Genomic DNA, 16,820 nt, shown 5'->3' on the forward strand with positions numbered 1-16,820 from the left:
CGAGGGAGATGAGGCAGTGAGAGAGGGATGCATGGATGGATGGGGGGAGAAAATGGGAGTAAATGAAGAACGGTGAGAGGGGGGGTAGTACAGTATTTTTTCAAAGTTATACTTGATACCTACAGTAAGATCAATAGTGAGGCATTTGGTAGAGCAGAGAGATAGATGCTGGAGTGACTCTGATACCCAAAATACTCGTTACTGGAGCATGCGCGCACACACACACACGCACACACACACACACACACACACACACACACACACACACACACACACACACACACACACACACACACACACACACACACACTTAGTTGGATTCCTACTGTCTTCCTGAGGTGTTGGCTGTTTGATGGGACAGACTATGTGATGGAATGTTTTGATATAATTTTGGGCTCATGAGTGCAAGTATATGGGGCCTTTCTCTATATGATTCTATTTACATCATTTCAATCAAGACAGAGAACTGCCCCCAGAGCGAGGAGCCTGCATGGACAGTGCCATTGAGCATCTCTCATCCCTCTGAGAGGACTGGCTGAGAACCGTACAGCTCCTGCAGGCTCTCACACTCCATGCAGGCTCAGAGCCGCTGCGCCCTCGTTCTGTCAGCGTTAGAAGTGCATGCGCCGCGGGTGGGTTTAAAAGCCCCGGCTGAGCGCGAGCTGTTGACAGTTTAGAGAGCCTTTAGATCCGACTGGGACAAAGTTAACTCGGGATTTCCACTTGCTCCAGGAAGAAGGAAAAAAAGCAGTAGCAACTGAACGATGGCGACTCAAGCACAGCAGCCACCTCATCTCCACCTGGCAGAGCTCACCGCAACGCAGTTTCTTGACGTCTGGAAACATTTCGATGCAGACGGTCAGTACTGCGGCCAGGGGGTTAAACTTGGGCAGGACTGTGCTATGGGCATATCATAGGAGTAGGCTGGTTGTAAATTCAGAACTGGTTGGATAGTTGTTAAACTGATAGACTCGTGCTTGGTGGAACAGAGGAAGTGAGCAGATGTGATAGATGAGGGTAGAAAGTCATGTGTGTTGTACTGCGGGACAGAGGAAGTGAGAAGATGTGATAGACGAGGCCAGGAAGTCCTGTGTGTTGTGCTGCGGGACAGGAGAATATGGGTTGTTATTTGGACAGCGTCTTGGGAATCTTGGCAGTGATTGTCAGTCAGAGTGTGTCCTGTGCCCTGTTCCGTGATCATGCACTTCTGGAAAGATTTGGAACGTTACACTTGTTTATTAACTTTAATTACAAAATTAGCATATTGAAGTTGTATTTAGGGGCATTTGTGGGATTTGTAGATATTTGTTGCAGAACTGTCAGATAAGGAAACATATTTTAAAGTAGCAAAGTAGAAAAGCATTTTCAAATAGTTCAGTTTGTGCATTTTTCCCACACGAGCATTATGTGAGATTTCAGTCGACACGTAGGCTACATATAATCACCTAGAACCATGTTTGTTAATCATCATTTTCTTTTAGTTCCTCAATGACGCATCAGTAAGAACCGCGCCAAGCTATGGAACAGAAGAGCGCTGCTTTGGACCACATTTGTGTCACTATTTTCTGTGCGTAAAACACGAAAGTCTAATACAGCATTACATTCTTTGAGACTGAACATGCGTTCTTGCGTGATCATTTATTATATTATGTGGTGACGTGTGTGTATTACGGAGTGGCTGTTTTTAAAGCTGTTTGTTCACTGTGAATTATATATGTTTCTGGCTTGTAGCGATCCCCACGAGGCAACCGGATTCGCGCGTCTCCTATGAATGAATTTACAGTAGCATATGTCATCACCGGGGCTTCTGCCAGGCGCGCGTGTATTGACAGGCAGCTTGCCGTGTCAGGTCGGGGAATGGGGGGAGTGGAGATGGAGAGAGAGTAGGGGGAAAGGGGGATAGGAGAAGGGGGAGCAGTGTGTGAAGAAGATGGGGAGAGAGGACAGAGAGGAGGGAAACGTGGAAGTGGGGAAAAGGAGAGCGATGGAATGAATATAGGGAATAGCCATATAGCCTTTATAGTCATTGGGGGAGGGATGGGGTAGTGCAGCTCGAGGGCCCAGTAGCGGGTATGGTGTGCGTCACTGTGCGCCAGAGCTGGTCTCCGCTACACAGCACTCAAAGGTGATCATGAAAGGTTATAAACTGTGATTATAACAGCTATACGAATTGCTGAATCCCATGACCCCCAGTATCTCTCATTTACGTCTTTGGATTTAAATATATTGCATGGTATAGCACTGCGTTCTGTTTCTTTAATCCATCCATGCGTTCATTTCTGCACTGCGCAAAGCATGTTGAATCCTTCTCCCCCATCCCATGGTGGTCCCTTAGGGCCGTTGGAGACGTTCTGCTTGGCAGCAAAACGCTGGACTAGGCCCGTTTAGACTTACCTAGGGCTACTAAACACGCCCTGTTGAAGTGTGTAAAGATGTGTCAAAAAGTCTGTGACATTGCGCAGACTTGACATGTTTCCGCCCCATAGCGCTCACTCTGAGCTCTGCAGCCTCTCACCTAGAGCGTGTAAACAGTCACACCTGAGCAAGCGCAGGGATTCTCTGAGCCCGTGGGTTAAATCCGCCCACCGGGTAAACTAAGCCATACCCATCCCTGGCGTGCACTGGGCTGGAAGGACCTAGAAGTAGTAGAGCCAGGGATGAGGAATGAGTGCAATTACACACACACACACACACACACACACACACACACACACACACACACACACACACACACACACACACACACACACACACAGACAGAACAGTAGAGTTAACACACACTCTCATTCAACAAATTATAGTTTGTGGAATGTAAACGTAGGTCTCATTGTTCGCTGTGAATACAGAGATGTCGTGCCAGTGATCCATCTGTGGGAGGCAGAGGTGGTTAACAGAAACATATTGGGCGCCAAGCGGGTGCCAATCTGTGTCCATAGTCTCATACATGATGAAGTGGGACTAGAGCTGGGGTAGTGGAGCATGCTTTTCAAGAATCATAGATTTTATTTTTGGGTCAATGTCAATGATGCGTTTCAGACTTAAAACCTTAGATGTTTCACTCTTAGGACAGGACTTGTATGGTGCATGTGTGTTATGGTTTGTGCAGAATGTGTCTGTGTGTGGACTGGAGAATAGGCCTATGATATTTGGGAAGTGCATACATTATTCCACTCTTCACACCAAATATTATTCCATGCAAGGAAACAAGATCTATGTCTAACATAACTGGAAAATGTATGAACAGGGCCTAGCCTTTTGGGGCCCTATACAAGATTTGTTTGGGGGGCCTGTATGAACAGGGCCTAGCCTTTTGGGGCCCTATAGATTTGGTTGGGGGGGCCTACCACCTATCTAGCAACATATTTGAGTGGCTCCCCACTTGACCACAGAGATATTTATTTAAGTACATTTCCTGTAATTCTACACATTTTACCATGGGGCATAGAGAAAATGTTGCCGTTTTAAAGCAGGTTTTCTGCAATTCTACACATTTTTCCATAGGGTGAAAAAGAAACTATCGCAAATGTCTAACTAATTTCATGCAATTCTATTCGTGAGTGAGAGTGGCAAACAAAATCAATAGGAGCCCCCTAGAGGGCAGGGCCACTGCGCACGTGCCCTTCGTTCCCGTATGCTCATTTGGTCATTATTACTACAAATTTATATAACAGGGTAGACCAATTTACCAATCTAAAAATACGTAGCTTCATGGGCTAATGGAGTGCTGTCAGTGACTGACATAACAAGAGGAAAACTGCTGATGCACAACCACATTTAGAAATTGCGCTTTGTGTTTTCTACTGTTCTAACTCTCAACTGAGAGTTGGTGGAAGATACAACTAGTGACTCTCTACTATAGTCCCGTTGATGTAGATCGGGGCATGTTCCCTCCTCTGCTTCCTGAAATCAACAGTCAACTCCTTTGTTTTGCTGACATTGAGGGAGAGGTTGTTGTCATGATGTCACCACAATGCCAGGTCACTTACCGCCTCCCTATAAGTGGACTGGTCGTTGTTGGTTCTCAGGCCTACAACCGTGGTGTCATCAGCAAACTTGCTGTACCCCATGCGTAGTCAGTCACATGCCTGTCATGTTTGTGAATGTCGCTACAGAAGATCTAGTGCCCCAATAAACATCTACCTGACCCCCCCACTGTCAGTCCCCCAGGCACAAAGCAATTCCACTGTGAATATGAGCTGCAGGCGATTCCTGTTTTTAAATATCGTTCTGCAGCAGCATTACCAGAGAATTTCCACACTTCCCATTCGTAAATGCCATCCTTATCCGCCTAAAGGCTCCAGATGCGGGCAGTGCCTTGGTCATATGACTAATGCAGAACCCCCACCTTCTCCCAACACTGAGCTAAACTACAAGGATGTTAGAGCTGGTCCTTTGTTCTACATCTCTCTCTCAGAGAGAGAGAGAGAGAGAGAGAGAGTATGGGGGAACTCAGAGAGCACAGACCTGGGGGAACTCACACAGCACAGACCTGGGGGAAGTCACAGAGCACAGATCGTTAGAGATCTGATCAGCCAAGACAATTATGAACTTGTTATATTCTCAATCAGCCTTAAATATCTACAGCATGTGGGTTGCACACACACACACACACGCACGCACACACATACACGCATACACAGACACACACTTATCAAGTTCTCTCTTTCCCCTTTCAATGATTTTCTTCCCCGTGGGGTCAGCTATCATTTTATTCCCATGGTGCTATGACACAATAAGTCACATTAAGCCCCTGCCCTTTCAAATCCCTCCCTCCGACCTACTCTCCCTTTCTCTCCTCCTCCCTCTATCTCATCCCCATCAGATACTGGGCCTGATGGTTTTGCTGGGATATCAGACTAATCCTAGTGAGGACCAGGGAGCTCAGCAGTGTGCGTGCGTGTGTGTGTGTTGGATATACTGTATATATGTGACTCAATGTTATGTTAGTGTACTCCTGTGGGCGTCGTGTTGGCCAGATGGACAATATCGTGTGACTGTAGCATTAGGCTAGATAATGAGAGTGTTTTTGTCAGCAGGTTTCCATATCGTTTAGAGTATGCAAACAGTCATTCTCTCTGGACTCCTTGTGGACTCGTTGTTCTGGACTTTCATTGAGCTACATGTTGAGCAAAGGGCTTTAAAAAAATGCCTCAATCTTGGACCCTGTTTTTTTTACAGTAATGGAACACACATTACATACCAGGGTTCTATTTCAATTCACATTTGGTGATATACCAAGCATCTTATCCCCTCCCCTCACTTCCTTCTCAACTGTATTGGAGAAGAAGGTCCAAGGTCCCTCCCCTGACTTTTTTCTTCAATGGGATTTGCGAAGGAGGTGAGGAGAGAGGATGCGAGGAATCAAAGAAAGATTAATTAAGACATAATTAACTATTATGTTTACTGATCCCAGGAATGACCTTTAACCCTTGGGTATGTTCTACAGGAAATGGCTACATCGAGGGAAAGGAGCTGGAGAACTTCTTCCGGCAGCTAGAGACCGCACGGAGAGGAACAGGCGTGGTGAGTGGGTTTGAATACTTTGAAAATGTACCCTTCCTTCCTTCCTGCCTTAAAGTGAGTGACTGACTCCATCCTAGTCGAGGCAACCTTAAACATTGTATTTAAATGATAAAATTGTCCACTTGACTGTCATCATCCACAGTGTATTCAGACTTCTAGATAGGCTGATAGACTGGATAATGACAATTTGATCTAGTATGCTCTAACAACTCATCCTCATAGAGAGTCGTTAGGTAGGAAGTCTCTGTTTTATCTGTTTTTGATTTATTCTGTGTGTGTTTGTGTGTTTGTCTATTCAAGGATCCCACACATGCTGCGTTTAGAGAGAAAATGAAGGAGTTCATGATGAAATTTGACAAGAATGCAGACGGAAGAATCGAGATGTCAGAAGTAAGACTGATACTGGACACAAGCACATTCAAACTCCTCTGTTGAAATGTCTGCTTACTTTTTATGTTTTCCTCTGATGCTACAGTTGAAGTCGGAAGTTTACATACACCTTAGCCAAATACATTTAAACTAAGTTTTTCCACAATTTCACAATTCACCATTTTTTTCTGAGGTCTTGGCTGACTTCTTTTGATTTTCCCATGATGTCAAGCAAAGAGGCACTGAGTTTGAAGGTAGGCCTTGAAATACATCCACAGGTACACCTCCAATTGGCTCAAATTATGTCAATTAGCCTATCAGAAGCTTCTAAAGCCATGACATCATTTTCTAGAATTTTCTAAGCTGTTTAAAGGCACAGTTAACTTAGTGTATGTAAACTTCTGACCCACTGGAATTGTGATACAGTGAATTATAAGTGAAATAATCTGTCTGTAAACAATTGTTGGAAAAATTACTTGTGTCATGCACAAAGTAGATGTCCTAACCAACTTGCCAAAACTATAGTTTGTTAAGAATTTTGTGGAGTGATTGAAAAACAAGTTTTAATGACTCCATCCTAAGTGTATGTAAACTTCCGACTTCAACTGTATATCTGCATATATGTTCTTTGTTTTGTAAACACAGTGTTGTTGTTGAAATCCGCTTTAATATTGAGTTACTAGCCAAGTGTACTAATCCTCTCTCTATATATTTTCTCTCTCTCTCCCTTTTTCTCTCCAGTTAGCTCAGATTCTGCCCACAGAGGAGAATTTCTTGCTTTGTTTCAGAACATTTGTGGGATCCAGTGCAGAATTCATGGCGGTAAGTTGTGTCTGTGTCTGTGTCTGTGTGTGTGTGTGTGTGTGTGTGTGTGTGTGTGTGTGTGTGTGTGTGTGTGTGTGTGCTGTCTGTCTGTCTGTCTGTCTGTCTGTCTGTCTGTCTGTCTGTCTGTCTGTCTGTCTGTCTGTCTGTCTGTCTGTCTGTCTGTCTGTCTGTCTGTCTGTCTGTCTGTCTGTGTGGGTGGGTGGGTGGGTGTGTGTGTAAGCCCACTGCACTGTACAGTATATCAATCACTAAAGATGGCTCCTGCTATCATTGCACTCTGACACAGATAACTTTTTGGTGTTTTGCAAAGTCTGATCACTTCGTCCCATACACAAAAATCAACACAAAAACACATCCATCCACATACACAGAATCAATCCCAAGAGAGCTTAGAAATATCAGGGAAACAGGCATCTCCTTGTCTAAAGCATTTTATATCTAGAAATAACTAGAGAGAGAAAGAGAGAGAGGGAGGGGGGTTCTCTGCTGGTGGAGACACGCAAAGTAAGGAGAAGGGAGGATAGACAGAAGGAAGGAGTTTTGCAGTGGTCCAGTGTGCTGGCTACCCCGTGTTAAAAGTGGAGGGTGGGGGGGAGGGGAACACAGGAGCTATTCTCAGACTGCCATACATTATGGATGGGTTGCAGGCTTACTGCAGGAGAGTGGGGGGGTGGGGGGAGGGGTGATGTGGTTTGGGCATACATCTTTGATAAGGTTCCGCTCTAGACATGGGACAGCTGGTAGATTAAAACACAAATTATATACTTTTCTGTCTCACTCTCATCCTCTTCTATCTCCGTCTGGCTACATTCTCTCTACCAATTATAGCATTATGACTTTTCCACTTGTTGTTAAAGTAAAGAGGGTTTTAAGGCTTTAGAGTTCTTAATCTCTGTGTTTAAATGCATGTGTACTGTGCTGTAATGAAATGTTAAAAATGCTCTGTCTACAGGCATGGCGAAGGTATGACACTGATCGCAGTGGATACATCGAAGCCAATGAACTGAAGGTAAACAAATGTGTCAAGCTTTTAAACATTCATAACCTTCATTAGTCAATTTCCAAGGACTTGTGCTTGTTGTCAGAGGAGGACCCCTGAGCACTCATCTTAAAACTTGAATTTTGGGTCATTGAGCCAGTTACCAGTGGGGTAACGAGGATCTGTCTTCCTCAGGGTTTCCTGTCAGATCTTCTGAAGAAAGCCAACAGACACTACGATGACAAGAAACTCAACGAATACACACAAACAATCGTGAGTGTGACACACACACTGTACATGTGTACACAAACACACAGGTTTAACACCGTGTAGTAATGTTACGCCACTCACTGTTGTATTTCACTCTCCAGCTGAAGATGTTTGATCTGAACGGTGATGGGAAACTGGGCCTGTCTGAAATGGCCAGGTGAGTGTATGTGTGTCTTGTTCACTAGAGAGACTCTCTGTGTTATACTTGAATCCATTTTGAACTAAAGAATCTGAATGTGAACAATTGTTTTTTATCTAATTTAAGGCTGCTGCCAGTTCAGGAAAATTTCTTGCTCAAATTCGAGGTGAGACCTAACCCACACACCCCGCCCCCACACCCCACCCCCACCCCCAGGTTATGTCGATATAGGACTCGTTTTACTGTGGATATAAGTCAACTATATACAGTTGAAGTTGGAAGTTTATATAAACTTAGGTTGGAGTCATTAAAACTTGTTTTTCAACCACTCAAACTATAGTTTTGGCAAGTCGGTTAGGACATTTTTCCAACATTTGTTTACAGACAGATTATTTCACTTATTATTCACTGTATCACAATTCCAGTGGGTCAGAAGTTTACATTCACTAAGTTGACCGTGCCTTTAAACAGCTTGGAAAATTCCAGAAAATGATGTCATGGCTTTAGAAGCGTCTGATAAAATTCACCCAACTGACATAATTTGAGCCAATTGGAGGTGTACCTGTGGATGTATTTCAAGGCCTACCTTCAAACTCAGTGCCTCTTTCCTCGACATCATGGGAAAATCAAAAGAAATCAGCCAAGACCTCAGAAAAACAATTGTAGACCTCCACAAGTCTGATTCATCCTTGGAAGCAACTTCCAAACGCCTGAAGGTACCACTTTCATCTGTACAAACAATAGCATGCAAGTATAAATACCATGGGACCACGCAGCCGTCATACCTCTCAGGAAGGAGACGCATTCTGTCTCCTAGAGATGAACGTACTTTGATGCAAAAAGTAAAAATCAATCTCAGAACAACAGCAAAAGACCTTGTGAAGATGCTGGAGAAAACAGGTACAAAAGTATCTATATCCACAGTAAAATGTGTCCTATATTGACATAACCTGAAAGGCCGCTAAGCAAGGAAGAAGCCACTGCTCCAAAACCGCCTTAAAAAAGCCAGATTACGGTTTGCAACTGCACATGGGGACAAAGATCGTACTTTTTGGAGAAATGTCCTCTGGTCTGATGAAACAAAAATAGAACTGTTTGGCCATAATGACCATCGTTATGTTTGGAGGAAAAAGGGGGATGCTTGCAAGCCGAAGAACACCATCCCAACTGTGAAACACGGGGGTGGCAGCATCATGTTGTGGGGTGCTTTACTGCAGGAGGGACTGGTGCACTTCATAAAATAGATGGCGTTATGAGGTAGGAAAATGATGTTGATATATTGAAGCAACATCTCAAGACATCAGTCAGGAAGTTAAAGCTTGGTCGCAAATGGGTCTTCCAAATGGACAATGACCCCAAGCATACTTCCACAGTTGTGGCAAAATGGCTTAAGGACAACAAAGTCAAGGTATTGGAGTGGCCATCTCAAAGCCCTGACATCAATCCCATAGACATTTTTTGGGCAGAACTGAAAAAGTGTGTGCGAGCAAGGAGGCCTACAAACCTGACTCAGTTACACCAGCTCTGTCAGGAGGAATGGGCCAAAATTCACCCAATTTATTGTGGGAAGCTTGTGGAAGGCTACCCGAAATGTGTAACCCAAGTTAAACAATTTCAATGCAATGCTACCAAATACTAATTGAGTGTATATAAACTTCTGACCCACTGGGAATGTGATGAAAGAAATAAAAGCTGAAACCAATCATTCTCTCTACTATTATTCTGACATTTCACATTCTTAAAATAAAGTGGTTATCCTAACTGACCTAAAACAGGGAATTTTTACTGATTAAATGTCAGGAATTGTGAAAAACTGAATTTAAATGTATTTGGCTAAGGTGTATGTAAACTTCCGACTTCAACTGTATATCATGTACAATATATATGATATTTTTATTTTCCCTTCCCTGTCTTTTCTGTCTCTCCAGGGATGCAAGCTTTCAGCAGAGCAGTTCAATGTAATCTTCACCTTCTATGACAAGGTAAATGAGCACAATAGACATATTTGCAGGGACGGTGTGTAGGTGGGAGAGTGTGTGAGAGAGATTGCTTGTATCCCTGTCACTCAAGCTACTAGCTCCATGCAAATGGTCTCTTGCACAGGTAAATACTTCAGAGACACACCTGCGTCTGTATCAATTATTTTGTTAGTGTTACCTTGGTAACCTTCCTAGTAGCGGTGCGTGGGTAAAATCAGGGGGGAAGCCAATCCAGGAAAAAAAGCCATATTACAACCTATGTTTTGTGATATCTGCACTGTTTGCTCTATAACTTGTTAGTTCATATGCCTTGCCACCGTGATATATAGGCCTAATGCCGAGACAATAAGAAGACACAGTGGCAGAATAAATTCAACCACACATTTGTTTCGTTACAAAACCGGAGAGCAACATCTGTCCAGTGAAGTCCAGAAACACATTGCATGTAACAGTTACATGGCCTACAGCATGGTCAAGCAAGGTAATGTTTCCGAAATTTTTGGACTACTAAACAACTATTGATTTAGAACCACAGAGATACCGCAAGTCACAAAGAAAACAGGAGCTGCCTCCACTATTCCAGCACCATTTCAACTTCAACGTCATCTAATAACCTATTCTTAGTCTAATACAGTGACAACTAAAAGATACCAAAAACGATTTAGTCCAATCATCGTAAGCTAAATATGATGTGGCTACTGATTTGTGTGTGTGTGTGTGTGTGTGTGTGTGTGTGTGTGTGTGTGTGTGTGTGTGTGTGTGTGTGTGTGTGTGTGTGTGTGTGTGTGTGTGTGTGTGTGTGTGTGTGTGTGTGTGTGTGTGTGTGTGTGTGTGTGTGTGAGTAGAAAAAAACATGTTGACTCAACCTACTTGTAGAGAAATGCCAATGCCATCCTCTTTCATGTTGCCTAAACAGTCTATGACTCTGTCATACAGTACACACTTTTATTTTTTGTTGTCCTAGGCTATCTTGCTAAAATACTTGCTCGCTAGCTTCCTTTCATATGCAACAACACACCAGGCCAGCTAGTTAACATTAGCATACAACACTCTTTGAAAAAAAGGTGCTATCTAGAACCTAAAAGGGTTCTTCGGCTATCCCCATAGGAGAACTCTTTGAAGAACCATTTTTGGTTCCAGGTAGAACCTATTTGGTTCCAGGTAGAACCCTTTTTTGTTTCATGTAGAACCCTTTTCACAGAGGGTTCTATATAGAACCCTCTGTGGAAAGGGTTCTACATGAAACCCAAAAGGGTTCTACCTGGAACCAAAAATGGTTCTCCTGTGGGGACAGCCAAAGAACCTCTCTGGAACCCTTTTTTCTAAGAGCGTACATCTAGCTACATGTTGAACTTCCATCCTATCAGGCCAGGGGCACAATGTATGAATTTATGGTTGGATCAAAATCGCTGTTATAATCATTGGCCAGTACAGAGAATTATGTAAAACCACGAGTCCAAATCCCTAATTTATGAAAGGGCCGAACACAACGAGATGCAACAATTCAAGTTTCTTTCTGTCAATAATGACATTTGCCTTGTGATGTGATTGGTCTGAAGCCAAATCCAAACTGGCTTCCCTTGACACTTTTATTTTTGGTGCGCCAGGACCATTCACTGCTGAGCTCACTCAGTTTAGCTCAAGCTGATTGACTTTAATTAAATTTATTTTTTATTAATGGAGGCCAAATGCTCGCTGGCTTCCCTTGAATTCAATGCTATGGGCGGCAACAATGTCATACTCTTTCTGACCAGAGAGCATCAGATAGATACGCTACACATATTGAGACAGAGGGGAGTTGTTTGTTTGGTCGGATGCTTTCTCCGGTGAGATACATTATTTTCAGCCTCTTGCCTTATTGAAGGAAATGTAATGTAACACAGAGCGACAAAATATAAATATTTTGGGGAAGCCTGGCTTCCCTTGGCACCCATGAATACACGCCACTGAACCTTCCACAAAGAAAACAGTACAGTAGGAAAGACAGGTGTACAGGAGTCTCATACTAATGCCTTTGTAATGACTGAATTGGCAGTTGGTCTGTGAATGATTGATCTTGCCTGTGTTTAGTCTGAGTGGGAGGATATCTGAGTGTTTGATTGTTCTTGTAATGAGAATATAATATGAAATGCCCAGCCCCTTCCTGCTGTTTCACTGTTTTTCACTGTTCCACTAGGATGGGAACGGTTACATCGATGAGCAGGAGTTGGACGCACTGCTGAAGGACCTCCATGACAAGAACAAAATGGTAAAGAACAAGAGACTTCACTTATTTACTGACTCATCTTTTGATTAGTTGATTGGTTGATTATGTCATACTGCACCTGGAATGTGTACAAGATCAGAATGATTGGCAGAACATTGTGGTCTTGTACAGGTTATGGTCTTCTGAGCTTTTGTTGGATCAGGATGTGTTGTTGCATTGACTGTTAGGGCCATACCCAGCAGACAGGGGACGTCCTGAGGATATTTGGCGACTTTCCCATTAGGTCTCTTAAAGGTTTCTGCGCGATGTTATCCCACTGACGTTCTGAGAATGTTCTAGTTTCCTGAATGTCACTGAGGACCATGTCAGGACCTTTTTAGTACATTCTCAGGACTTTCATTTTACTAGTCCTTAGGATGTCGAATGATGTTCCCAAGGGAACATTCTCTGGTGGACCTTTTTATAGTTCCCAGATTGACCTGGGGATGTTTTTAGGATGTTCTTGGCACGTTGTGTCATGGTCCCCCGAAGGTCACCTGAACGTTCTTGGGACATTGTGTCATGGTCCCCTGGAAGTTTTGTCTAGTTCCAGGTTTGTCCTGGGGATGTCCCCAAGGACGTTTTTAACATGTTCTTGGGACGTTGTGTCATGAAATAAGTAAATCCATAGCATTGCCAAAATACAAACAGCTGTGCCTGGATCAGTGGTTCACCAATCAGGGCCTTTATTGTCTTGGCAACAGTAACAAGAAGTGATGTGTAATGAAACTAGGTTGCGTGTGCCCAAGATAGATTTTTTTTGGGGGGGAGGAAATGTTTCTTTGCGACCGGGAACTAGGCAAAAACCTTTATGGGACCATGACCCAACATCCCAAGAAAGTCCTAGAAAAAAGTCCTTCGGGCATCCCCGGGACCAACCGGGAACAAGACAAAACCTCCATGGGACCATGAGACAAAGTCCCAAGAACAACCTTAAAATGTCCTCACGGACGTCTCCGGGACCACCCAGGAACTAGACAAAACCTCCAGGGGACCATGACACAAAGTCCTGACGACTTCAGGCGACCATTTCGTGAAATCCTGGGGACATCCTAATGACTCATGATTGTTTACAGGATAGACACCATAGTTAATGACATCATTGGTTGAGGCACTAGCACTCACATCTGTTTCGCCCCCCGTTTGCTGTAGGAGTTGGACTCGACCGGTCTGGTGGGCTATAAGAAGAGTATCATGGCTCTGTCCGACGCGGGGAAGCTCTACCGCACCGAGCTGGAGATCGTCCTCTGCCGCGACTCCCCACTGTGATCTTTCACCTCTGACCCCAGACAACCCCCCACTGTCCCCATCCTGGCATAACCAGGTGCATGAATGACCCCCTCCTCCACTCCAATATCTGTAGAGTGGAAGTGAATGTCCACTTGAAGGCATAAGCAAGACCCTCAGCCCAACTGCCCGACTCTGTTTAAATACCTGTCCATTACTTTGCCCCACCTCCCCTCCACCCCTTATCGCAGCGTGGCGCTACCTGATGATGTCATCAGCGTCTGCAGCTTTTTTGTTATTTTTTACATGCAATTCTGTAGTGAGTTAACCATTACATATGGAAATAATAGAAGGAATATATGATATGACTATTTATTTGAATGCATATACATTTTGCCTGAATGTCCTTTATACTGTACTCCCTTAGCCTACTCTTTGTTTTTTGTTTTTTACAGTTTGCCTGTAAATCTCTCTTTCTCTCTTTTTCTATTTACCTCCAATCTCAATGCCCCGTCCCTTACTATTCGTTTCAGTCTGTTGCCTTGTTTTTGAATTGGGTTTAGGCTCGTACTATTTTAATGGAGAAATTATTGAGAGCATCAATAAATATAGCTGATGATCACTTATGTCTTTGCCTTACTCACAACCACAGGGCCAAACTGTCTCTATCCAAACCATGGGAGCTCAGTCTGCAAAACTTCTATATCAGCCTATACATCTCTATAAATGCCTAGTTAAATCTGTTTCTATGAAGACTTTATCTTGGCCAAGCAAGGGAGGGCTATTTTTCTTTGCCAGCATAATGTGTTTCCTATGAAGATAACAGTTCCAATACAGATGTTGTGAGCAGGCGCGTTATCTCCCTGAGCACTCCATTCTCGCTGTTCTAATCTCCTGTTGAAAGGCAGCTTGATGGAGGGAGCCTGCACACTCCATTTTTCATAGATGAAAACTTTCAGAGGTACTCATCTGTCTCTATGGCACACTAGGAACACTGAGTGGGTCGAGGCTGGAGGAGATGAGTGACTGAGGGGAGGTATATGAGTGGAGTTAAACAGCCATTCTCCAGCACCTCCTGCTAGTAGACTAGCCCTACCATAACAGCCTAACACACCTTTGAGATCACAAATTAATTGAAAGTTTACTTACTGTATCACTACAAGAAAAACTGTTTTTTTGCCTCAGCAGCTCCATCTGAGCCTTTGAGCCTCACTACTTACACGCACATCCCGGATTTGCAGACAGAGCAATTTAGGACACTCCAGTTGGTGGACACATTTCCCTGTGTTATATATATATATTTGGGAATGTCCAGAGTCCTAAAAGACAATGACAAATATGCACCAGGCTTGTTTTGGTCTTTAAAGGTTTAAACGGACAACACAGTAATCATTACGTTGTTACATATTTATTTTAAATATATATTTTTGTGAAAACCTTCAGTTTCTTGGGTAATGCATCACATTTTATGTATAATCTTTTGGAGCTGTCCACATTTTTCACTGTATGGGGAAGTCTGGACACCCCTGGTTTAGTACCAAATGGAACAGTCTGACTTCCATCAATTAATCATCCGCACTTTCATCTTTAATTAAACTCACTCTAGTTTTCTTTAAGCACAAAAAAACACCAAACCACACACACACACACACACACACACACACACACACACACACACACACACACACACACACACACACACACACACACACACACACACACACACACTACTTTGATCCCAAAGCAGCCAACTGCTGACAACAGTACAGGAGAAATAGAGTCCACTCTGATTCCCTCCCCCACAATGGTTCCTCACTCAGAAAGAAAAAGGGAAGAGAGGGAAGCGAGAGATGGGGGAAAAGACAAGCTGCTAAGATTGGGGTCCATATTTAGCTATTCTCCCCTGAGTAGATTTGCTATTGCTTCAAACAAAAGGGATAGGTCACACTCACTCACACACTCATATATACACACACACACACACACACACACACACACACACACACACACACACACACACACACACACACACACACACACACACACACACACACACACACACACACACACACGGAGAGGTGCATGCAGCTAGAAACAATATTAGGAACAAACAAACAGATGTTAATAACAGAAAACGTCCGATTCTCCTCTCTCTCAAACACACCAAAACAGCTTCAGCTGAGTCAGAGGATGAGGCAAGGTTGCAGCCTCAGTGCACAAACACATTTAAGAGTTATCGCCACACGAAGTAGAAAAGTTGGGTCTTTTTAGAAATTAGTTTGGGCTTATAAAGTCTGCTGTCTTTTTGGTCCAGTACAGACACAGCCATGCATGCACACACACACACACACACACACACACACACACACACACACACACACACACACACACACACACACACACACACACACACACACACACACACACACACACACACACACACACACACACATCACTGAGTGTTGTTGGACAGCTCTGCGGTGGCTGGATAAGGCAAACAGTTGTAAAGCTTTTCAGGAATTTTCTCGGTGAGTTATGGACATAGCCGGAGCAGAGAGGGGAACAGATGCAGTCAAATCCCTGATGGGTTTTGGAACACCGGCCTCTCCTACTCAGCACAGTCCCAATGTGCCACTAATCCCTGATTTCTGAAATGGTGGCAAAAGAAAAAACACTCGTTGGATTTTCCCTCCATTGTTTCTGTCTCTAATCCATTTATTCGGCAGAGAAATTCATCTCCATCATTTCTGAAAATGAGTGAGACTAAGAGAGACATAGATACTAACACACACACACACACAAATACACACACACACACACACACACACACACACAGATGCATGATTTTTCACAACTGTCAGTACCAGTAGTAGTAATATGTTGTCTTTTGTTGCTTTGCTAATCTATTATTCTTTGGAGTCTTAAATGCTTGTCATTGGCTGTGCTTCCTCTGTGAAAATACATGTATGTGTTTAAATACCCCACTAGCAAGGATACACTGACAGAAACACACCCATAAAAATGTATGTACTGTAGCCACAGCCTCTCAATCAACTCTCTTTGTCACACACAAGACTTCCTGCAAAAGAGAAGTCCCAGTCTCCCTGGCCCATTTCTGTGTTTGTGTGCTTACACATGGCTGTCCTTTGAGCGTTAATTGCGATGCCACAACTTCTTATTTCCCGTGGTAACATATTTCCACAGCAACTTATTACAGTGTAATTAAACTGGCCTGAATCTCTCCCTGGGAAACACAACCTGTGG

General features: G+C 43.5%; 1 protein-coding gene across 1 annotated transcript; it reads left to right on the top strand.

The window, feature by feature from the left end:
- The first annotated feature begins 608 nt into the window (after positions 1-608).
- On the top strand, positions 609-14,178 carry LOC106587405 (calretinin). Its single transcript, XM_014175761.2, has 11 exons — positions 609-858; positions 5,447-5,523; positions 5,824-5,913; positions 6,634-6,714; positions 7,670-7,726; positions 7,892-7,969; positions 8,068-8,123; positions 8,232-8,271; positions 10,034-10,087; positions 12,261-12,332; positions 13,482-14,178. The coding sequence occupies exons 1-11, from the start codon at positions 765-767 to the stop codon at positions 13,596-13,598; spliced, it is 816 nt and encodes a 271-aa protein (XP_014031236.1). The 5' UTR covers positions 609-764; the 3' UTR covers positions 13,599-14,178.
- The last annotated feature ends 2,642 nt before the right edge of the window (positions 14,179-16,820 follow it).

Source organism: Salmo salar, chromosome ssa26 (assembly GCF_905237065.1).
Source record: "Salmo salar chromosome ssa26, Ssal_v3.1, whole genome shotgun sequence".
NCBI classification, from domain to species: Eukaryota; Metazoa; Chordata; class Actinopteri; order Salmoniformes; family Salmonidae; genus Salmo; species Salmo salar.